The sequence below is a fragment of the Sebastes fasciatus genome, chromosome 11, assembly GCF_043250625.1.
Source record: "Sebastes fasciatus isolate fSebFas1 chromosome 11, fSebFas1.pri, whole genome shotgun sequence".
Lineage (NCBI taxonomy): Eukaryota > Metazoa > Chordata > Actinopteri > Perciformes > Sebastidae > Sebastes > Sebastes fasciatus.
In genome coordinates, this window is record NC_133805.1 from 3960478 (window position 1) to 3983829 (window position 23352).

The 23352-nt window shown below is 40.4% G+C and overlaps 1 protein-coding gene across 11 annotated transcripts in view; it reads left to right on the plus strand.

Annotated features, from left to right (window-relative positions):
- Window positions 1-22951, plus strand: part of zmynd11 (zinc finger, MYND-type containing 11) — a 33574-nt gene extending 10623 nt beyond the window's left edge. For 2 of the 11 annotated variants that reach the window (XM_074650030.1, XM_074650029.1), the window contains exons 3-17: window positions 2776-2935; window positions 5726-5773; window positions 7384-7407; window positions 11903-12064; window positions 12276-12353; window positions 13833-13925; window positions 15174-15261; window positions 15389-15444; window positions 16328-16405; window positions 16936-17054; window positions 17974-18376; window positions 19971-20045; window positions 20775-21083; window positions 21174-21359; window positions 21791-22951. In XM_074650030.1, the coding sequence (XP_074506131.1) occupies window positions 2776-2935; window positions 5726-5773; window positions 7384-7407; window positions 11903-12064; window positions 12276-12353; window positions 13833-13925; window positions 15174-15261; window positions 15389-15444; window positions 16328-16405; window positions 16936-17054; window positions 17974-18376; window positions 19971-20045; window positions 20775-21083; window positions 21174-21359; window positions 21791-21913 (2002 nt within the window). In that variant the 3' untranslated portion in view covers window positions 21914-22951. The remainder of the gene's footprint in view (window positions 1-2775; window positions 2936-5725; window positions 5774-7383; window positions 7408-11902; window positions 12065-12275; window positions 12354-13832; window positions 13926-15173; window positions 15262-15388; window positions 15445-16327; window positions 16406-16935; window positions 17055-17973; window positions 18377-19970; window positions 20046-20774; window positions 21084-21173; window positions 21360-21790) is intronic. The other 9 variants (XM_074650032.1, XM_074650033.1, XM_074650035.1 and 6 more) reach the window with 6 other exon arrangements.
- The last annotated feature ends 401 nt before the right edge of the window (window positions 22952-23352 follow it).

Below are 23352 nucleotides of genomic sequence, written 5' to 3' on the forward strand. Positions count from 1 at the left end.
TTCAAACTATGCAAATTGAACTGAACACGTATCATCCGCGGCAGACCTCGTGGATGGAGCAGAGACTAAATGGAACACTTAGCACATCTCATACGGCAAGTTGGCGAGCACCTTGGGGCTGGCTGCTCGCCAGATCAATACCCGGCGGCGAGCGGCTGTTGTCATGGCAACAGTAAGCAGCGGCATGCAACGGATAGCCCAGACTCTCCTTCACAGCCACCCCCCTCCCTTCCCCTACACACCTCCACCCTACCCAGTCACACTGTAGCTTAATTTCACCAAACAGGCTTTGTGGCCAAGAGGGTGATGACTTTGGTTTTGTGGAAATAGAGGAGACTAAAGTCAGCGAGGCAGCGGCAAATAATTAACCGCCCTCTCTCTGACATGATGAAAATGTAATCTTCTCGGGTCAAAGCCACAACAGTCAGGCTGCTTAGAACCAATTAGTTAATCATTAACTGAGCTAATTGCTAAGTTATAAAACCTGCTATGTGTTTAACCAACTGTAAAATTCATGGGATGTTTTTTAGTAAACATTTTATAGTCAAAATGATCAGTCGGTTAATAAGAAATAGAGTAACCAAGGATAATAAAAATAACAACCGATCACTCACATCATACTACAGAATAACTCTGTACTGTATCCATAAAAGTTAAGCTCAAGGAGACCAAATAAAAGCAACAAAACTTTTGTCGCCCCAAAACATCTAGACACACATCAGCAATGGTGAAGAGATAGAGCTGAAATGATTTGTGCACAAAATATCTTTTTTTTTTTAATCATCATCGCGATGTCAGCTTGCACGATAACCACAACACAAAGGACTGTGATATTGCACTTTGAATATAGTAACAACTAGGGATGCACCAATTGCAAAATTCTGGGTCGATACTGATGTTTAAATGTTTATTCCCCCTTTTGTGCCAGGGAAACAAAGGGCGTATAATAATAATAACTGAGCTGTTTTAAAGTCATTCAGCATTTCATTACACCGTCTTTGAATGAGCACAAATTCAATCATACTAACTTATGAAACAAACTTTAATATAACCTTCTTTCACATGAAAAACATATATATATAAAAAAAAATGGTATTATTATTTTCTTTTAAATAACTGCTTCAAAAGACTTTTTAGCAGCTATCTTGAAGTTTTGAACTATTTGTCAGACAAAAACGAGTAATACGAATAAGTCATTTTTGGCTCTGGAAAATTGTGACGGGCATTATTTTATATTTTCCGAGATTTTATTGACAAAGCGATTGCAAAGAATCGTTAGATTCAGTCCTACCTAATTGCTATAAAATGCAAGTTTGTAATTTTTGATGGTTTGTTTTTGTTCTCATGAACTGAGAGGAGACCAGATCGTGTTTGTTTAGACACTCATTAGTAAAGTTATCATTTTAAATTTATGCAGCAGTTTTACTACAAAACAGTAACTACAGAGAAAAAAACTGTGAAATATATAGATAAAAATGTCAGTCTGATATATTTAAAAGTTCTTCCTTTGTTATTGCTGGTGTAATAAGGCGATATTGACAAACCAATCGCAGGGGATGGCGAGCATCTGCCACAATCACTATGTTCATGTTTTTTTCTTTTTTTAATTTATTGCTTTTGGAGCGCCACGCTGAGCATCGATTCTTTGCCGAGCGCTGCGTTTTTTTGCTGGTCACCGACAGTTGAAAAATGTTTAACTTTGGGTAAAAAGCTGCGTTCATCACTGTCATTTTTACCCAGCCGTCCAATCACAGTGGAGGAGGGGGTGGGACAAATACCACAAAGACCAGCTCTCACATCCTACATGTAGCTACAAGTGCTGAACAACAACAATGGAGGAGAAATTAATAAACATAGACCGGCGGGTCCGTCCTCTCTCCCTACGTGCTTCAGCCTTCCCTTCATCCAGAGCAAGTACTCTACCTTGTGCCGACATATTTACTTCAGCGGATATTCTGTATCATAGCAACCAAACGTAACCAAAACTTCTCAGCTGCGCCTCGTTGCCCTTCTGTGTTCTGCATTCAGCAATAAGTATTTAATTCATTTTGAAACTGTCATTGAAAAAAGCAACAATATACCTAATTATAGCCTACCAATAAATAATATTTATATAGCAAAATAATACAGCATATCACACTGAGCCAATCATCATCCTCTACATCATCATCATCATCATCCTTCACCGTGACAGCCCTGCTTTGGTTTTAACATCTTTGCTTTAAGTAATCCGGTCTGACTTGTGTTCACCTCACAGACACACTATAGGCCTCTCTATTGTAACTCAGGAGTAAATACAGTCTCTCACTTGACTCCCCGCTGACGCTCTGTTCGCTGGCTGTCTGCCACAGTGGAGGATACATGACCTTGCTCCGAGAGGTTCCCTGCCAGTCAGCAGGCAGCTGCAGAAATCAAGAAGCAGGCCGTTATTTGAAATGGTGGGATGAATTAGAGGAGGAAGACTGTCTCTGCTTGTATTTTCAGACCTAATGTGTCACTAATCTGTGTCTTGGGTAGTTTCAATACAATTTATGGAGGATATTGTTGGTGGAAAATTACAAGTCTGAGTGATTTTCACACCATAGAAAATGCATGCTCTCTAACTGATGATCCTGTATACGGTTATTAGAGCTGGTCTCAAGGATGTAAAGCGTCTTCAGCAAGTTTTACATTTTATGACAGCAGCTCTTATCCAAGTTGTAGGTCTCCGCCAAGGGAAAAAAAAGGATGCCATTCGCACATAGCTCAATTACTTCTCAACCTTCACCTTCCCAGGTACCTGAGCCGTGTGTTTGGCATGCACCCGAAGGAGACCGCCAGACAGCTGAGCTTGGCCGTGAAGGACGGCCTGGTGGTGGAGACCCTGACTGTTGGCTGCAAGGGCTCCAAGGCTGGCATCGAGCAGGAGGGATACTGGCTGCCCGGGGATGAGATGGTAAGTTTAGCAGGAGTCTTAACACAGGCAACAGTGAATCCTTTTCTAGATTCTGTGTCATCAAAAGCAAGCTTTTCATGTCAGATCTCTACCTGGGTGGGGGGGGGTGTCTGTCAGTACCTGTGTGTTCACACTGTGAGCAACATTTTTTTAAGAAATCAGTAGAAGTCCAAAATTTCCCAAAGGAGCTGAATGTTGGAAGCAAACCTGTTTAATAACAACTGAATAACTTTGCTTTTAGCCGGCCTCTAAAGGCCAACATTTGTTTTTATGATGAAGTTTTAGCTGGCAAGTGCAAAATAAACAAGAAATATAATTATCGCCAATCAAAGCTCGACAGTTCTCTAAAACATTTATTAGAAGGGTTTAGTGCTGCACTAATGATTATTTTCATGATTGGTTAATCTGCTGAGTATTGTCTTGATTGATTGATTTAATAATCTGGTGTAATAAAACATCAGAAAACAGTGAAAAAGCACAGTTTCCTAGAGCCCCATGTGATGGCATCACATTTCTATTTTTGTTTTTACCAACCGTCCAAAACCCAAAGATATTAAATTGACCCTAATGTAAGACGAGGAAAAGCAGGAACTTCAGATATTTGATGAGTGGGAACCAGAGAATGTTTGATATTTCTGCTTAAAAAAATTACAATCAGCGATTTAATCGGCTATTAAAATAGTTAATTAATCGACTAATTGTTGGCAACTCCTTGAAAGATTACAATAATTCTAAATAGATAAAAGTCTCGTTGAATGGTGTCTATCTCTATCTCGTTTCCTGATTCCAGATTACTGCTTCAGTTTATTTTTATTTTATTAAGAAACACAATATATTATTTATATAAAATATTGTTACTTATATAATGTTCTCCAACAGAAATAAACAGACCGTTTGGCTAATAAAGAGAAACTAGCCGCTTAGGAAACACATTTTCAGTGATGAAGTTAGTAGTATTTGAGCCCAGCACACAGATTCTGTCAGGATGTAGCTTCCCATCTGTCAAGTTGCTCGCGGTGTGAACACAGTTTTAACAGAGTCACAGCACGCAGACATTACACGGAGCAAATATTTCTGTTGTGCAGTGACCAAGGAGGATGAAGAAATACGCAGTTAAAGGGAAAATTTGCCACTGAAATCAGAGACAACAGGAGAGGTATTAAAGTAAAAAAAAAAAGAGTGATAATTTGGCCAAATCGATCTTCAATATTTAGTTCTCTGTGTATATGAAAAACATTAAATATGTATCTTTTGACTTGCTCAGGCAGCCCTCTGCTGTGCAGCGTTGTGGGGTTATATTAATATATTAATATATTTATATTTTTCTGTTTTCATGTGAAGTCCTTGTTTTCATTTTCTCTTATTTCCCTTGTTAGTTCACAGCGTAGCGATGCTTTCACTTGTCTTTGCCACAGTAGTGCCATCATTCCACAGTGTATCAGCACTACCTGGGGAGAGTCCTCATGTCTTCTACCATTTATAATGCAAAGAGCACTTAATGGATTACTGTGCAAGTGGCCTTAACATGTATTTGGTGGCTGCTTTAATCCCAGTGCTTTTTGCACCAGGGTGCTAAATTAAACGACAAGAGCAGCATCATCAGTGATTTCTTTTTTTTTAAGGCAGAAATATATATCATTCAGGCAACACAGAAATAACTGATAAGAATAATATGATAAGTAACTAAGCTGCTTTCCTCAGTTCTAACTAGTCAGTGGGTTTGATTTTCACATGCTCGTGTACAAAACGTACCAGTTTATAATGATTCAAGGTACGTTTTGTAGAAAACATCTCTGCATCCAAGGTTATTTTATTATGATTAACAAGTCAGAAAAGGAGTTATGGGAATCGTGGAAAGAAGCATGCAAGATTGGGGTATTTAATTTGAGTTTTACAAAGTTCCAAATACAGTAGTAAAAATACAAGTGTATAGACCATAGAATAGGAGTAGAACGGACATTCCCATTCAAATCAACATAGCGGGATGGACAGAGCGACTTACAGTCGTTTGCAGTAACGACTAAAACGAGCAGTGGAGTAGTAACGTTACGAAGCACAGAGAGCCAGAGTAAATGAGTAAAATAGAACAACTTAATGCTTCATCCACACACTCTTATCACAGCACAGGAAAGCACATTGAATTAGTGACAACTTTGTTCAGCATCATGTAAAGCATGGTGGAATTAGCAAGCTAACTAATTAGCTAACTAGCGGGCAGCTGGCTATAGCGTCGTCACGATAACAAAATTCTGACTTCGATATGATACCCTGCCTTAATATCTCGATACCGATCCTGAAACGATACCGTGGCAAAAATCTAAAACATCAGGAAAAGTAATGGAATAATAGATGACAGAACTTAAAATTATTTTTTTATTAATTAAATATGTTTAAATGTAAAAATGTATTCATTAAAAGAATAAATGGTATGCAGTAATCTGATGTTCCTTATACTTAAGTTTATGTGATTTCTGTGATAATTAATTTTATATTTGCATTTATTTTTGATAATGCACACATCTTTACATCTCATCTCTATTCTTATTTATTATTTCAATTTTTCTTATAACTTGTCTATGTTTATATATATTTTTATTCTAAAATTGAACAACTGTAATTTCCCCTCGGGGATGATATCACTTATTCAACAGTGTTTAATAAGGATTTGTTTTTTTGTAAAACTGTTTATGTGTTTGCCGAATTACAGGCGATGCTTGGACAGATTCTGATGTTATCTGTACTTTTGATTGGTAATTAGAGCCGCGCTGTTATTTCCTTCTTTTTTTGAAGGGAGTTCTGCTGATAGAGACACCAGCTCAGAGCGGGACAGAGCAGCCGGTGAGAGATTCATGACCTGCTTTAATCTTCTGTTTTCAGCTTCACTTGTTGACTCCATCCTTCTGGTTATCACAATCAGGATCACAATCCTAATGCCGTCATTTAAAGCCGAGCGCTGCACACACAGACACAGTCATTCCTAAAGTATCGGTACTAATAAAACGGGGTATCGTACCGTTTTTAACGGCAGGGTATCGCGATACATTTCTAGTATCTGTAAACCGTGCAACACTAGTGTCCTTAACAGCTCACAACAATCGCCATTTTCCTTTGTACTAGTCAAATGACCACAGAAAACAATTCAATATCCGTTCTACTCCTATTTTATTTCTATGGTGTAGACCGCTTCAACGGATTTGCGTTGCTAGGCAACAGCGTGGGTCCATGTTTACTTCCTGTCATCTGATGTCATTCACATACACTGCAACCAAGGGATATAAAAAAAAAAGGAAGGGTCATTACGTTATCGTGACACCATTCTCATTTTACAAGTACCAGTATAAAGGTCCAGATTTATAGAGGAATATCAAATTTGGTGATTAGCGCCACCTCATGACATTATTATAGAGCTGGCTAACGTTAGCCCTCCTGAATATTATTAAATATCATAAACAGTTTTAGGGCGTTTTCACATTAGGTACGATTGATCCGTACCGTGCCCGAGTACGTTTGTTCCCCCCTCTCCGCTCAGCTTTCACATTAGTAAAGTTGTTCCGTACCCGAGGACACTTGCGTCATCATCCACGTGTATTTGTTTATGTTGAGATCAGCTGTTCCAGCGGCGAAGCTTCGTAAAAAAAAAATCATTCAAACTAGACGGAAACAAAATAAAACTCTCCAAAACCTTCGTCGTTAGTCTTTCCAACAATCACCAACTCTGGTTTGGTTGAAATAAACCGAGATCAGAGGACACCTGCTGCGTTGAAAAAAGCCTGTCCTTTCAAAACTACTCGCTGACTGCTAACGTTACTTACGTTAACTAGCGGTCCACTTCCGTGTTTCGGTACGGTCGGCTTTCACACCTGATGCGAACCGTACCCGAGTACACATGAACCGTATCCCACCTTTTTAAAGTGGACTCGAGTACGGATGGACGAACCGTGCCCGAGTACGGTACGGAGCGTTCACACTAATCAAACAAACTGGACTTTGGGGTCAGGTGTACCCTGATCCGGGTCCCTGATGTGAAAACCTCCTTAAAGGTTGGTTAGTTATTGATAACAAAGATGCTCCATTTCAATCAAATACGTGTAGGATACTACTGGCTTGGCGCCAGTGTGAGTTCAGTGACGTAATGACCCTTCCTTCTTTTATATATTCCTTGCACTGCAACAGGAAATAATCTGGGACACATTTGTTTAATGGTCTATAAAACATTGTCAGGGATAACAAAAAAAAACAAAGTCCAGGACTTATATCCACCGTGGTCCTTGTTGTTTTGTTGTGGGGTCTGTCTGTACTGATGTGTTGTCACCACAAAATATTGATATGATTGAAAAAATAAAATAAAATCTGTTCTCACGACATGCTCCTGTTGTCCAGCGGAGCTCAGGTCGTTTTTAAGCAGCAGGACTTTTAAACATTACTCTCTGAATCACTTGCAATCACAGGAGCCGAAAGCCGAGGGAAGCAAGGTAAGGACTGATTTGTTCCCTCATTTGATCCCTTCATTTTCTTCCCCTCCTCTCAACTAACATCATCCTGTGAGAAATGGGCTCTGCCACATGCAGTGCAGTCGGGGATTTGAGTGAATCTTTTTATGCAGGTTGCAGAAAGTCTAAACAGCATACAGTTTGTTCTGGTATGTGCAAAAGTTGAAGGCTATATTAAAACAATTATATGGAAACACCTTCTGTGCAGAGGCGAGAAATTCAGTCTTCTTGCACTATGTAGTGCTTGTGATGGAGTTAAACCAAATCATCACACAAGGTGATCAGATCTCCATCCTGAAATTGCCTACAGTACATAAACACACTACCAGAAGCTACTTGCTGTCATTCAGTTCTGCTGTAAAAAAAAAAAAAAGCTTCATGAAAGTCCATCGCAGCGCTGCATCCACGGGGACAGATTTCTTGTGGAAGTGATCTTGATGAACTATGTGCTCGCTACTTATCTGCAGATGTGCCGTTGCTTGATTTTAAAAACACAAACACTCGCCTGGTACGGCACAAAGCTGCATCCGGTCCTTTTGGCATTTAAACAAGTCAAATATCAAGTGTAAAATTTCAACTTGAACGCTAATCAGCGTTTGTTTAATTGAATGAGATGACAAGCAATGCTAGCATAGCCGCAGGTTGGTAGCAAGCATCTGTACGTTTGTAGTGTTTTTGGTCTTGGTAGTTGTAGTTCTCCTCAGAGGGGGTGTGTTCTGCCTTGTTCTTAACTTCTGTCTGGCATGCGTGTTTTCTTTTTTGTCCTTCATTTTTGAATTGCTGAAACAAGTTTTAAATGCACGGCCTCATGTCAGATTGGATTAAATCCAGGTTTCCCCCAAAATGATTTCCTTTTTATCTTTGAATTCATGATCCTAAATTTAGCATATTTATTGGTGAATTTCATAGTTTGGTGGTAAAAACTAACTTGAATCTGTGTGCTTGTGATGCATGATAATGAACATGATGTGATGTTTTGATGCACTTTGACAGTAATATACACGTTATACACTGTAAAAGAGCCCAAATACACATTATTTCATTTCATTTACTAACCCATTATTTTCACAAAGTTCAGTGAACTTCCTTGTTCAAACATGGTATTCATCTCCTCCTCCTCCTCCTCCTCCTCCTCCTCCTCCTCCTCCTCCTCCTCCTCCTCCTCCTCCTCCTCCTCCTCCTCCTCAGTGATTTTACTTTGATTTTGAATGGGTTTTTTTTTTTAGGAATGCTTTACAAGCTTCTAAATGGATGATGCTCTCAGATTAATTTGAATTTTGAGTGCAGGAGTTTCATCAAAAAAACAAAAACAAAAACCACCTCGCTAACATCGTAAACAATTCATACACTTATGAGATAAAACATTAATCCTTGAGGAAGAAGAAGAGAGGTGCTATTAATGCTGAAATACGGATATGATGATACATAAAGAAACAACATGGATATGTAAATTTTTTGTACTGTCAGATATTTAACATACTGGTTTTATACAGAGGTGTCTCTCCTTTTAATATAAGAAATTTGAATCTGCTAATGATTTGCTGATGGATAAAATAACCGTTTTTTAGCACATTAAATACCTGACAAATCAACGTACTTCCAAGCACATAACTGATGCTAAAATCATATAAAGTCCAATGTTGTTATAAAGCAGTCCTGCTCAGTGATTTGCAACATTGCCTACAATGTTAACAGCATAAAATATATATATTAGGAGATAGAACACTTGGTAAAACTTGGAAAAGTGCATACTTATTTACAGCGCTGTGTCAGATTAATGTGCATCTTAAGAATCTGTAAGACTCCCAAGTGCAGCAGGATCCTGGGCTTGTTTTTGTGCAGGTCATTAGGAGGCATGCTAACCCTGCTGCTCAGCCTCTCTCGGCTCTCTGGCGTGTCCCAGCTTGACACGGGCAGCGCAGAGCTGTTAACCAGAGTAGGAAAGCAGTGGGGAGACGGCTGAAGGCAGCCAACCCCTCTGGCTGCCTCAACTTGTCCTCTCACTATCCAAGTCCCTGCCCTTGTTGGCAGCTTTCAGTCGAGGGCCCATTTCTCCCTCCAAAAAGCACAGAGGTATTTAACGGATGTTTAGAGAAGTGATTCAAACCCCAAAAGCAGATTTTCCAGCTTTGTTTTTTGAAGTTTTTCCCGGATTTTGCTGGTCAGGGCTTAAACATTTTTTAACTTTGGTTCCATCTAGTTTAACAGAATATCTTAACAAAAACATTCATATGTTTTGCTATAATTTTAAGTGTCAAACTTTATTTCGCTGTAATATCTGTTCATGCTCCTGTCAATAACACACTTTGTTGTGGAATCACAGAAGCAGTGTCCTTGGCTCAGAGAGCGCCGGCCTTTTGAAGTCAGCCTCTTGTCTTTCATCAGGCAGCCCAACAATAGTGAAGTGCCTCTTGACATTGGACAGAACACAAGGACCATTTCTATATTGTCAAGTGTTTGTGTGGGTGAAGAGTGTTACGCTCTAAAAAGTAGAAGTCCCCTTTGAGGAACCTGTGGAAGGATTTTCAGTGGTATATTTACACCTAGATTAATTGATTAATTGTGAACCCTCAAGAACTTTCCCTTTTAAAAGAGCCTGAATGAAGCCCTGGATTTCAGAGTGTAGACTAGTGCTTCCTCCTGGCAGGCTTGGTTTGGTTGTTGCAGCTATACTGGCTGGCAGCGTGAATGTCAGAGCTGTCCTCACTCCTTTTGTCACTCCATGACTATTTATGGTTGGTTTGGGCCGGTTTCACCCCTACACTTCCGACGGAGGGGCTCAAGCCCAAGTTGGTTTAAATCTGCATGTAGCTGCCGCAGTGTGCGTTCTTGTTAACGTCTTCTGCGTGTCAGGGTTATTTAGGAAAATGCATTCTCCCGGTAAGATGTTCTTCTGTAATCCAAATCACAGCGTTGAGCAACCTATTGTCAACTAGACTTCCCCCAGGAGCAAATATAAGCTAAATCTAGCATGTTTCCTCCAGCTCAAACCCAACGTACGACACACGGACACACGGACACACGGACACACGGACACACGGAGAAAAGATCAAGATAGTGCTGTTGTTTTCTTCTAGCTTTTACTGAGCGGCGTTCATTCATGACTCTCTCCCCTACTGAGTCGGTCCAGACTGTGAGTGGGAGGAGTTGGACTCTTGACAGGTTGATAGTTGATTATTTAGCGGTTCATACTTCCCGTCTTAGTGCCCTTTACTTGAACCCCTTAATGGAAACTACTACTTTATTATGTTTCTATTAAGATTAAAGAAAGCATTGACTAATTCTCATCTATCCAGCACCTTCCAGCCACAAACACACACTCAAATAATGTGTTATTAACTTCTAATCATCACAGAATAAAGGCAGGTTATGATGTTATTTGTATTAATAACATTATGATAGTTATACTAACATTAAGTACAATACATATCCTGGCCTGAGTAGATCTTTCTGTATCATAAATGTTGTATTTCAGTGTATTTTCATCAAATTTACAGTCCCAGTTGTAGTAAAGAGTAGAATACATTCAGTTGCATCATTGTCTATGGGATATTTGTTATAATGGTGATACTGCCTTTGAAATTTAGATTTTATACTAGGCGAGGATAAATAAATCTTTTATTGCTTCTCCATTTTAATCGCCATGGTAATATAGTTTAGTTTATATACAATTTATTCATATTCTTTAGCTTCTTACTGTTTAAATTGAGACCAGATATATGCATCTGTCTAAATTACAAAAGTCACTTCAGTTTCTTCACGCCTCCTTCAGTGAATCCTGTTCAACTCTTATTCACATATTCAGGAGGTAAAAAACAAAAAAATATTAAAAAAAATTTAAGGACTGTGTGAAAGTTCTTTTTTTTGTGCTTGATTTAGAATTTCAATGAAATGGTGTATTTTGAAGCTGCTGGTGAAATACACTGGGGAATGAGAGTGTGCCCAGATATAACAATCATGCTACCAGATCTGAATCTATTCAGTCAGCCAAGCTTGAATTTATGAACGTGTACTCTCTGTGCAGCAGCTCTAGGATTGGCTGGATTGGTGCGTTTTGGAACCGTAGCAACTAAAAAGTAGTGACATTTTTTCTGTATACCCTGCGGACACTTTTAACAGGTTACCAGCCATTGTTGTTTTTTTTATTCAGCTTTAACGTAACCTGGTTCTTTTAAATCAGTCTTTTTTTCCATTTAAAAAGCATCACAGTGATCATACAAGCCTCATTCAAATTCATAATCACAATCATAATTTCTTTTGTTTCATTGAGTGAGGAGGTTCACTTCAGTGTCGTGGGGTCGAACCTGAAACACCCCGACACCGAGGAGTCCAGTCATCATAAATCTGTACATCTCAGAGTTAGTTGTAATTAGAAATGGAGGATGAAGAAAGTTGTGTCCTCCTCCCGCCCGCTGCGGTTCGCGGGTTGGAGGTGGGGGGGTCACCAAACTTGTGCTCTGCTGTTTCTTCCCTGCAGGAGTGGGAGGCAGAGAGCCACGACTGGTACTGCTTTGAGTGTCACCTACCGGGCGACGTCCTCGCATGTGACAACTGCTTCCGGGTTTACCACCTCAAATGTCTGTCGGAGGACTTCAAGCCCAGAGACGGAGGCTCCCACTGGCAGTGTGTCGTCTGCAGGGTAGGTGGTCAGACAGGAAGTGTGTGTTCCCTTAAATGACTAATGATTATATGTTTGGGAAAGGAAAGACATTATGTCCAGTTCTTATTACTTCAGAGGGCAGTTTGAAGATTAAGAGTAGGGTTTGGGTTACAGGGTCAGATCAGACCTAATCTAAACGTTCCCTCTCTCTTTCCTCTCTCTCCACGTCATCCCTCCTTCCTGCCTGCAGGGCAGTAAAAAGAAGAACCTGAACAAACAGGAGATGAGTAAATACCTGCGCTTCATCGTACAGCGTATGAAGGAGAGGGTGAGAACAACCACATATTTATCTTCTACCTATTATTTTTGCTGTCATCTGCCTTCAACTCATCAAACCTCCTTAAGACACTAACTATCTTATCGTCATACGACTGTCTACGACTGATACTTCTCATATTTCTTAAAGCGTGGGCCCGTTATTTTTGAGTTTTTAACATCATGCTGTAGCTTCACAGTGGTGTTCCTTATGTATTCAAATCCAAACATTACAATTTTGTAAAAGTACGTATGTTTCAGTGTCAACATATAATTTTTCCAAGCCCTTCTAAAAACTTTTTCTTCATGATGACACTGCTACATGTACAGTATATATACATCCTTATAGTCAGTGTATTAACGTCACATACAGTAACTTAGATGGCGGTCAGCGTGCTCCCAGTTTGGAAAAGCAGACAGGAGTACCGGCACGATGCTAAGCTTATGTACTGCTGCTTCAGTTCCCTATCAGAAAGGGTTGTCTGTCGGCGAGGTAAAGCTGTGAAAATATTCTAATAACAGTGTACACTATAATTACATTAAAGTGATAGAGATTTTTTTTAGGTGGCCAAAATATGTTTTCTGCTGCTCCCGTCCACAGCCGCTTTACCTCGCCGTCAGACAGCTCGTTCCGACGGGAAACCGAAGCCGTTATATTGCGGTCTTCAAGACCAGACCAATACTCATTTTACCTCGCAGAACACGGGAGTATGTATTAGGATGACCTCTGAGCGAGGCCAACGGCGTTACCGCGGTTCTGCACTGGCGGCTCTCGCGTTATCGCAGTCTCGCAAAGGGAGGAGTGAGCGGAGGGGAACTCACTACACACCACTAGATGCCATTAAATCCCACACGCTCTACCTTTAAGCCAGTGATTTCATGCTTTTCATACTACAGTTACCAGCGCAAGTTTGTTTGCATTGTCTCTCAGCTGTCACTCTGATAAGGACGTTAGACCATCCAAAGGAGCACTTTTGAAATCTCAGAACAGTAGTTTTATAAATAAAAGGATATTTGGGGATTTTTGACAGCAGAAAGCATAACTTTTGTCATTTAGTTGAATTCTTCACTCAGTCTCTGCTGTGTACTTTAAAATATTCCACTAATATAACTACCCACAATAACCCTCACTCCTCCTCCAGTTAGGAAAGAAATATCCCCTTTATTCTCCTCCCATTACCCCTCCCTTCATCTGCCTTTCATCCATTATATCGCCGTCCACTACCTCTCTCCTTTCTCCTCCCTCACTCTCCAACCTCCACTCTATTAAAGTTGTGATAAATCTCATTACTTTTCCTCCCCACCTCTCGTGTTCTCCCTTCATCCCACCGCTCCCTAAAAAAAATGGTATCAAATCTCATCAGTTACCTTCCATGTTGCGTCTATGTGTCCCTGCTTCATTACCTTCCCTCTAACACCTCCCCTCCTCCTCCTCCTCTTCCTCCTCTCTATAAAGTGGTATTAAATCATCATCCCTCCTCTACATTTGCAGGCGGTGGACCTGAACAAGAAAGGCAAAGACACTAAACATCCCATGTACAAACGGCTGATCCACACTGCGCTGGAAGTCTCAAACATCCATGAGGTAACCATCATCATGCCCATTTACTCTTCTAATGATTTTCTTTTTGAAATTGAGACAACTGCCCCTTTTTTTTGTTTTGTTGCCTATATTCGTTTATATTTGGCACTATTAAAAGATGCCGAATTAGCTATTAGCAGTCCATGTTTGCATTATACTCACGGATGTACTGACAACTATCACTGGATTATTTTCATACTGAAAAAAAGATAAAATTGTAAAGATTCTCAGGCAAGTTCTGGAGTTATAAAGAGCATCTTCTTTTTTTCTAGGATTTCTATGTGGACATATTGACCTTATTGTTTTTTAAGCTTTTATTTTTAACCCTTACTCAAATTCCCCTCAGACTGTTAGATTGAAACATCCCTCCTTCTAGTTTAAAAACTTAGAAACAACTGTCCCATTTATGTTTTGGCAAATTGGCACTATTAAAAGTGTGCCAAATTTATTTATGAGCAGTCCCTGTTTGCATCATACTCATGGATGTACCGACAACTATCACTGGATTATTTTGATACTGAAGAAAACTAAAACTGTAAAGTTCTGGAGTTATAAAGAGCATCTTTTTTTTCTATTCTTTGTGGATTTATGGACACCTCTTTGTGGTGGACATTGGAGATAATGATGTCACTGGAAAGTGTAAATCACAGGGAAAATATTAAAATCTGTGAATCATACCTGTTTGATCAGATTTGACTGGGTTATGACTCAGGGAAGGAATTTTGATGCAAATTGCTGCAATTAAGTGTTTTAAAGCGCCTTAACTGCCTCTAAGAGCTGTCTGAACTGCTCAACGTTTCTTTGAAAATCTATTTTTTTCCTTTATTGTGATGTTATATTTTACGTCTTACTGGTAACACCTTGTTTCAGTGCGAGTGTTGTGAGATTTTGAGTGTGTGTGTTTGTTCAGGCAGGACTTTGCTGTGCTGTGGTCAGTGGTGCATCACACCCAGCTTCTGCCAGACACACTGGAGCACTGCCCAGACCTGTGTGTGTATGTGTATGTGTGTGTGTGTGCGTGTGTGTGTGTGTGTGTGTTAGTGTTAATAAGTATACTGCCCTCTCCTGGACCCCTCGCATGTCGGTCACCAAACACACACACAAACAAACACACACACACACACACACCCGCCCAGCATGTGAATAGACCTCTTTGTACTTGTTCCCTCTCTGTCTGACCAGCTTTCTCTCTCTCGTTCCATATTTCTCTCTCTCTCTCTCTCTCTCTGTTTGCCTCTATCTCTCTCTCAGAACCTGTCTGAAGGAAAGTATAAAACCTTTGAGGAGTTCAAAGCAGACGCTCAGCTGATAGTTCACAACACTGCCATCTTGTATGGAGGTGGGTCAAAGTTTGAATCTGTGGAACCTTGTTTGTTTTTATTTTATTTATTTTTTAAAATTTTTTTTACAAAACCCTCTTTTTTAATTTAACAATAAAAAGTGTCGTCTGGTTTTGTTTGTTGCAGTTCACAGCGACCAGGCGGAGATCGCACGACTGCTCTTCAGCGACACATGCCATGAGGTGACTTTTTAATTTTTTTTTTACTTTAGTTCTTAGTAGTGCTGTCAATCGATTAAAATATTTAATTGCGATTAATTGCATGATTGTTCAGTTAATTGCTATTAATCATATATTAATCACACATTTTTATCTGTTCAAAATGTACCTCAAAGGGAGATTAGTCAAGTATTTAATCCTCTTATCAACATGGGAGTGGACAAATATGCTGCTTTATGCAAACGTATGTATATATTTATTATTGGAAATCAATTAACAACACAAAACAAAGACAGATATTGTCCAGAAACCCTCACAGGTACTGCATTTAGCATAAAACAATATGCTCAAATCATAACATGGCAAACTGCAGCCCAACAGGCAACAACAGCTGTCAGTGTGTCAGTGTGCTGACTTGACTATGACTTGCCCCAAACTGCATGTGATTATCATAAAGTGGGCATGTCTGTAAAGGGGAGACTCGTGGGTACCATAGAACCCATTTACATTCACTGATCTGGAGGTCAGAGGTGAAGGGACCCCGTAACAGTTTTTCCTCGCCAAAATTTAGTGTAAGTTTGGTTATTTAGCGTCCTTCATGACAAGCTAGTATGACATTGTCTTTTCGCTTTAGCCTGCAAACTGAGCCTGTTACAACCTTAAAGAGTTGCATTAAGGCGTTAAAGAAATTAGTGGCGTTCAAATGAATTTGCGGTAATGCGTCATTATCACGTTAACTTTGACAGCCCTATTTTTTTTATTTTGTTTAGTTCTTAGGTTAAGAGCTTATTAGTATACATCTCCTTTGATTTTTAAATTTGTGTTGAGCCAAAACATTTTCAAAAAGTACTCAAAAGTTCTCGTACATTAAACTTCGTTCTCTCTTCCTGTATTTTTTCTCTTCCAGTTGAATGAATTGTTGTTGTGTAAGAACTGTTTCTACCTGTCGAACGCCCGGCCAGACAACTGGTTCTGTTACCCCTGTGTGAGTACAACCAAACCTGCTCCCATCAGCTTCTCAGGACCAAACTGTACTTTAGTAAGAGACACAGCAACAGTTTTATCCTCTGATGGTTTTGTTTCTTTTAACGGCAGAAGCATTTTATTGGTAGCAGTTGTAAGATGCAATTATAGGATTGTTTTTGCACAAAGCATGAAGGAGTTTGTTTAAAGAAACAAGCGCAGGGAAACTGACATTTCTTTTTACTTTTTTGTGACTTTAAGGATTTTTAGACTAAAAGGATTAAACAATAAAAAATATTTTGTAGATTAGTTGATGATGTAAAAAATGCTGCAGCCCTAGACATCATACATAACAATACATAACATACTTAATGCATTTATGCATAGTACAAAAATAAGAAGTACTAAGCAGGTAGTCTTGCCGTATTACATGTAATTTTAGCACAAAAGTCAACCCATCATAAAGTAAAGTGAGTTTTTCTTGTTAGAGATACGCCTCTGGGTCGTATCTTTGCTCTATTAGGTTTCTTTGTGTCTGTGTTACCTCGGCAGAGCCCCAGCCACGACTTGGTGTGGGCCAAGATGAAAGGATTTGGCTACTGGCCGGCCAAAGTCCTTCAGAGGGATGAAAGCCAGGTGGACGTACGCTTCTTTGGCCACCAGCACCAGAGGTTCGCACAGCTAGCAGACATCACAACAACACACTGTTTCTGTTCGATGTGCTTTGGCTGGATATCAGCACCTCAGGTTGAGACTGCTTGTGTCCTTATTACTACAGGACATTTTTTTTTTATTGTTCTCAAGATCACACAGAACGACGACTTGTTTCTGTTCTCACACCATTTAGAACGCTGAAACCAGTTTAAGAACATCTCAGATTCAAGGTTATTACAGTTCAAGAAGAAGGCCAGGCTCATAGGGCGCTTTCACAAGCCAACATTTAGTCTGTTTTAATTGAATTCTGGTGCGGTTAGTTTGGGCAGTTGTGAACGTAGTAATCAAACTCTGTTGAGGACCAGAACAACCGGTCCGAGACCGCTTGCAAGAGGTGGTCTCGGACCGTTTCCAAGCGAACCAAAACGAAGACTGCCTGTGCGGCAATTGTTGAGATGGACACAGGTAAATGACAGGTAAACGATGGATGGGAGAAGACTGACTGATGTTTGCTTGACATCTGGGCCAAAGAAAACATACAGAATATGCTAAATAAAGTCCACAAAAATAGTGAAAATAGTTTATAAAGTCATTTGAGATGAACTGGAGGAGTACGGTAGATCAGTGTCGAGTCAAAGTGAAAATACTTTGACAGCAGTATTTCCAAGTCTGCGAATCCCTGCATAAAAGATGCTCCTGCGTACGCGCCTCTCAGCAACTAAATTTTTTTATTTGGTCTGCTTTCATTTGTGCACTGTGAAACCGAACCAGACTAAATAAATGGAAAACAAATCAAAACTATCAATTTCACTCTGATTCGGTCGAGACAAATGGACAATGGGTTATGAAAGCGCCCTTAAACTGGACTGAAACGAATTAAAAAGCTGCAGTGCTGCTTGGTAAATCTCGAGCACTGTTTTTCTTTGCCTTCCGCAGAGCGTGGATCCCGGCGGACAACATCCAGGACATCAAGGTGAGCATCCAGCAGCTGCAGGTGAAGCGCAGCAACGGCTGGAAGAAGGCGTGCGAGGAGCTAGAGCTCTACCAGCGCTTCCTGAGGGAGGGCCGCTTCTGGAAAACAAAGATGGAGGAAAGCAACATGCAGTCTCCTCAACAACTGCAGCAGAACCAGAACCAGAACCAGAACCAGAGCCAGAGCCAGAACCAGAACCAGAGCCAGAACCAGAGCCAGAGCCAGAACCAGAGCCAGAGCCAGAGCCAGAGCCAGAGCCAGAGCCAGCGGCAGCAGCAGGAGGGCAGCGGGAGGACGGACAGGCTGGAGCGGACAGACGAAGCCGAGTCCAGCATCTCCTCCACCAGCAACGAGCAGGTCCGACATGTAAGTGGGATCAGTTCTTAATTAGCAGCCGCGACAGCGACGCTGGTATCGTTTTCATCTTGTGAGTCTGTGTGTGTGTGTCATCATGACCAAATGTGTGTGTCTTGGAGACGCCTACTGTTGCAGGAACTACCACAGGGGCGTGTACTTAGCCAGGTGTTTGGCTGGACCCCAGAGGGTCAGTCCTACAAATGCAAAAAGTCTGTCACTCAGTGACTGACTGAGTGATGAAGTTACACGGTTGTTGGAGTTTCCTCCTAGGCCGTTGCTCTTTCAAAATTAAAAGGCGGAGAACAGTCCTTTATGCAAATGAGCCCGTCCGGCTCAGGAAACTTGGACCAAGCTGTGAAACAAGGCCAGCTAGTTCTAAAATTGAAACCAGATTCAACAATGGCATAGCCTATTTCTCACTTAAAATGTTTTCAGAAGTAGATTTTGGTGGATTGTTTAGACGGAATAAAGGAATAAAGTTTTCGAGCAGGCCGCCGTGTTGTTTCCTGTTTGAAACGGCGAGCAGAAAACCAGTCAGGTGCATTCAACGATAAAGTATGTCACTGCTTGAACGGCCAGTTGAGTGGAGCAGTGCGTCCCCGAGTGTCCTCGCCGGACCTGGTGGACGTTTACCGCTGGATCTAACATTATAGACATGACCGCTGACTATTAGTGGAACAGTTTAGCCACAAATTCCCAAACTGACCGAACACGGTCCAACAATATACTAAAAAGTTAAGTCATGCAAGTCCTCGTTCTTTTCTGTTTTGCTGTAGTTCATCATTTTTTTAATGGAATTGTGTAGATGTAATTACCTTTTTTTAATAAATTCCACGTTGACCACTGCAGAACAGAAAAGTGAAGGTTGACAGAAAAAAACAAAACCTGTTTCATCAAGTTTATTTGTGTCTTTTGTTTTTTCGCCACAGCTGATTTTCATCTGACATGACAAACAGCATCTCTCACCGTCACACATAAAACATTCACACACTTTTTTACTTTAGACATCAGTTTGTCTGTTGATATAAACATCAAACACCAAACCAACCGGTAGTTCGGTGTGAAACTCGTTTAAACTAAAGTTATACAGTGCTTTAAAGAAAAAGGATAAAAGGAACAAAAATGAGTCATCAGGTAGAAATACATTAAAATAACACACACTGGAATACTGTAGAGATAAATACAGGAAATAGTGCCACCTGGTGGCTGAACTGCACACTGTTAGTACAACATGGTACAGGTATTTTAGTTATATCCACATTTTGGGAGAGCTGAAAACATTATTTCATTAATTATCAAGATGAACTTATCATAATACCAAAGTAGAAATAAAAGGGTTTTAGGGGAGAATAGCAGCTGAGCAGTAGGTGTTTTATTATTTTAAAAGTTACCTGTCGCCTTCACAAAGACACAGATGGTTTCTATGACATGGTAAAATACAGATAATTAAAAGATTTTGTAACTGTTGTTTTAAAATAGTTTCTAGCATCCAGGTTCCCTTTAAATGAATGTCCCCACAGTGCTTTCTCTGTCTATATTTGAAACACCTTAAAGATGAATGTTTTACCAAATCTTGTTCCTTTTTTTTGTTCTTTGTTTCCAGCTCAAAGGCAGCCTGGAGCCCAAGGCCAAGAAAAGCCGTCGATCTCAAATGGTCGAGCCCAAAGAAGAAGCCAGTGTAAGTTAGATTGTCATCACACACATAATAATCTGCAAAAATCAGACTGTGGCTACACAGATAGATAATGTGTGTTAGTAGTTGGATAAAGGTATTGTCTGTTTTGGTTCTTATCAGTACTAGCTAATTGCAAGATTTATACAGATATTACAAATACTTTTTAGGTTTTTCGAAAAAAATCTCAATCCTTATCGACATGTTTTGTGTATGTTCATGTAAAAAAAATACATTATTAATGGACTAAAAAATTCAGTGTGAGTCAGGCTGAAATCGTTTACCTCTTCAGAGGATTTATGATGATGCTAAAAAGATAAAAAACTGAAAGATGACACTCTTACTGCTTGCTTGCTGTTCTCTATTTATTATTTACCAGATCAGATTTACTGTGTGCAGCAGACGGTAGTGAAGTTTCAGGGAAATGTTGAGACAAGTAATACGTCACAAAAAGTGACCGTTAATATCCAAATGTTTTGCTTCCAGAAAGCTAATGTCGGTCAAACATCCAGGGTGTCTGCAGGTCTTGGAAAGTCTTAAAAGTGTTGAGTTCAGTTTCCTTAAAAAAAGGCCTGAAAAAAGTCTTAGCTGCTATTCTGTCTTTCAGAGCAGGCTGATAATCACTATTGATACCGGTTAAAACGGTCTTTAAACGGTCTTTAAATTGAACCCTGTGCATCAGTTTTTCTTAAGCATTTAAAAATGTCTTCTTCTTTTTTTTTATCTGACTTTCAGTCTGTGCTTCAATCTTCGTCTCTTCACCAGGACCCGGAGCCCGAGATGGAGGCGGTCAGCTCCAGCCAGGAGATCCCGGTGTCCTCGGCGCCCCAGCAGCCCGAGAAGCTGTCGGTGTCCACGCAGACCAAGAAGGCCAGCGGAGGGTCGCCGCGCACGCTGCATCGCGGCACCCAAACCAACAGCGACGGCGCCTGCCAGAACATGTGCCACGAGAAGTACACCAAGGTCTTCAACGACGTCAAGGAGATGATGAAGGCCGACAACAAGCGGGAGACGGAGAGGGTCGTCAGAGAGGCTCTGGAGAAGGTGCGGTTTGCGTTCGACGATCGGGGAAAGGTTCTGCATCTGTGAGAGTGTCTCGGTTTAGAAACCCAGCCTGTCTCTGTCCCCCTACAGCTCCGTGCGGAGATGGAGGAGGAGAAGCGCCAGGCGGTGAGTAAGGCGGTGGCCGGAGCTCAGGCGGAGATGGAGAGGAAGTGTAAGCAGGTGAAGGAGAAGTGTAAAGAGGAGCTTGTGGAGGAGGTGAAGAAGGTGGTGGCCCAACACAAACAGTTCATCTCCCAGACCAAGAAGAAGCAGTGGGTGAGTTCTGGGCAGATTAGCTGTCTGATACTTCAGCTCTTCAACTGAAGTTTGAGTGTTTGTAACGATACATGTTTATTGTTTCCTGAGCTGAAACCAGATTCATTCAGTAATTTAATATCTATAAAACGATGAGATGTCATGGCTGCGTGATCCTCTGCTTCTCCTCGGCCAAAAAATATATATATAACTAAAGCTTAAAAATTGTTCTGTCATCTGCCGATAACAGGTTCCTTTGCCGTTTGTTGCACATGGACCATAAATATTTAAAAATTTTTAAAAATCTTTATTGATCATATGCACAACAATTAAAGGGGAGCAGGTGTTAGAATTTCTAAAATTGCCATAAAATGAGTTAACATTTTTCTGTTTGTTTTCTTCATGCTTTTAGCTGAAGTTGTAACCAGACTTGTTTGTGTTGTTGTTTGCAGTGTTATAACTGTGAGGAGGAGGCCATGTATCACTGCTGCTGGAACACCTCGTACTGCTCCATCAAGTGTCAACAGGAGCACTGGCACGCCGACCACAAACGAACCTGCCGCAGGAAGAGATGAACAAGCCCCGCCCCCCCCTTCTGACCTTACACAGCTCGCCATTGGCTCTCGCCCTCTCCTCCTCCTGTCAGTCAGTGTCTACAACACACACACACACACACACACACACACACACACACCTCCCTCCTGCTTCTCTACTTGCCTTCCTGAAAACTTTGTGGACCCGATGTTTTCTGTGTGAAAAGAGCAATTGGTTCCCTTTATTTGTTCTCATTTTGTTTCTATTATTTAATGTACCCATTGTATTGATTTCTATACATATATATATTTTATTTTTTCTCTTTGAATCGTGAACGGATTGCTCGAGAGCATGGCTCGAATGCAGACATGGTATGATTTTTGTGTTTTTTTTCGTTACTGAAGTGCTAATTTTGAGCTTGTGTCAGAGAATGTGTTATTTAAGTGTGTCGTAACAGATGAGCGTTAACTGAATACACTTTATTACCTGAATTTTTAAAACGAATCACTTTTCTTACTGTAAATGCAACAAATACACGCCGTCAATCTTAACAAGAAAAATTAAAACATACCGTAAGTACTATCGCAGGACTAGCTCCGCTTTCATAGATAAAAACGTATTTTAAAAAATGACAAAAAACTGCATAAGCTTTGTGGATGACGTGGCTCACCAGCGTTCATATATATTTTGGGGGTTTTTCATGAAACCTTTGCGGTGGATATCACCTTTTTATCATTTCTACCTAAAATCTTAGTGTCCTCAAGTCACTTATTGGGAACAGGGTCACAATGTCGGCCTTAAAAGACGTCGACGAAATAAATCTTCCATGTATTATTAGAATTATAATAATAATAATAATATGCACATTTTGGGGGTGTTTTTTTATTAGACTAGTTTTTATGAGCCAGATATTTAAAAAAAAAACAAAAAAAAACTTTTTAATTGGTTCTAAATTGGGGAAAATGTAGAGCAATCTTTCCTGAGCTGGATCTTAGAGAGGTTCCGTGATTAGACCACTTTTTTGCACACTTCGTTTTCTTAACAACCCAAATGCTCGTAATATTGCCAAAAAAAAAAAATCTGATATTTGGTTGAACCTACCTGAGAAGATCTGGTGAATCCTTCCTCCTCCTGCGTCCTCCTACAACCTTACAATAAGTGTGTATTTTTTCCGAGCGTCGTCGGTGTCATTTTACGGAAGCCCTGAGAGGCAAGTGAGGAAAACAAAACAACAACATGATAATCTTTCGAAGTTCCTGTTTTTAATCTATGAAACAGATGAAAAAAAATGTGGGCGGTGATTTATAGGGATGTGACGGTGAGGACATTTCCCCACGGGTTAATGAACTTGTGACAACACCGGTGTTACCGATGACACCGGACATTTTACACGAAAAGATGACTGAGCTGAGCTGAGACTCGGTACGCAGCAGACACTTTCACTTTGTAGCGTCCGTCTTACTATGTGTGTGACACAGCG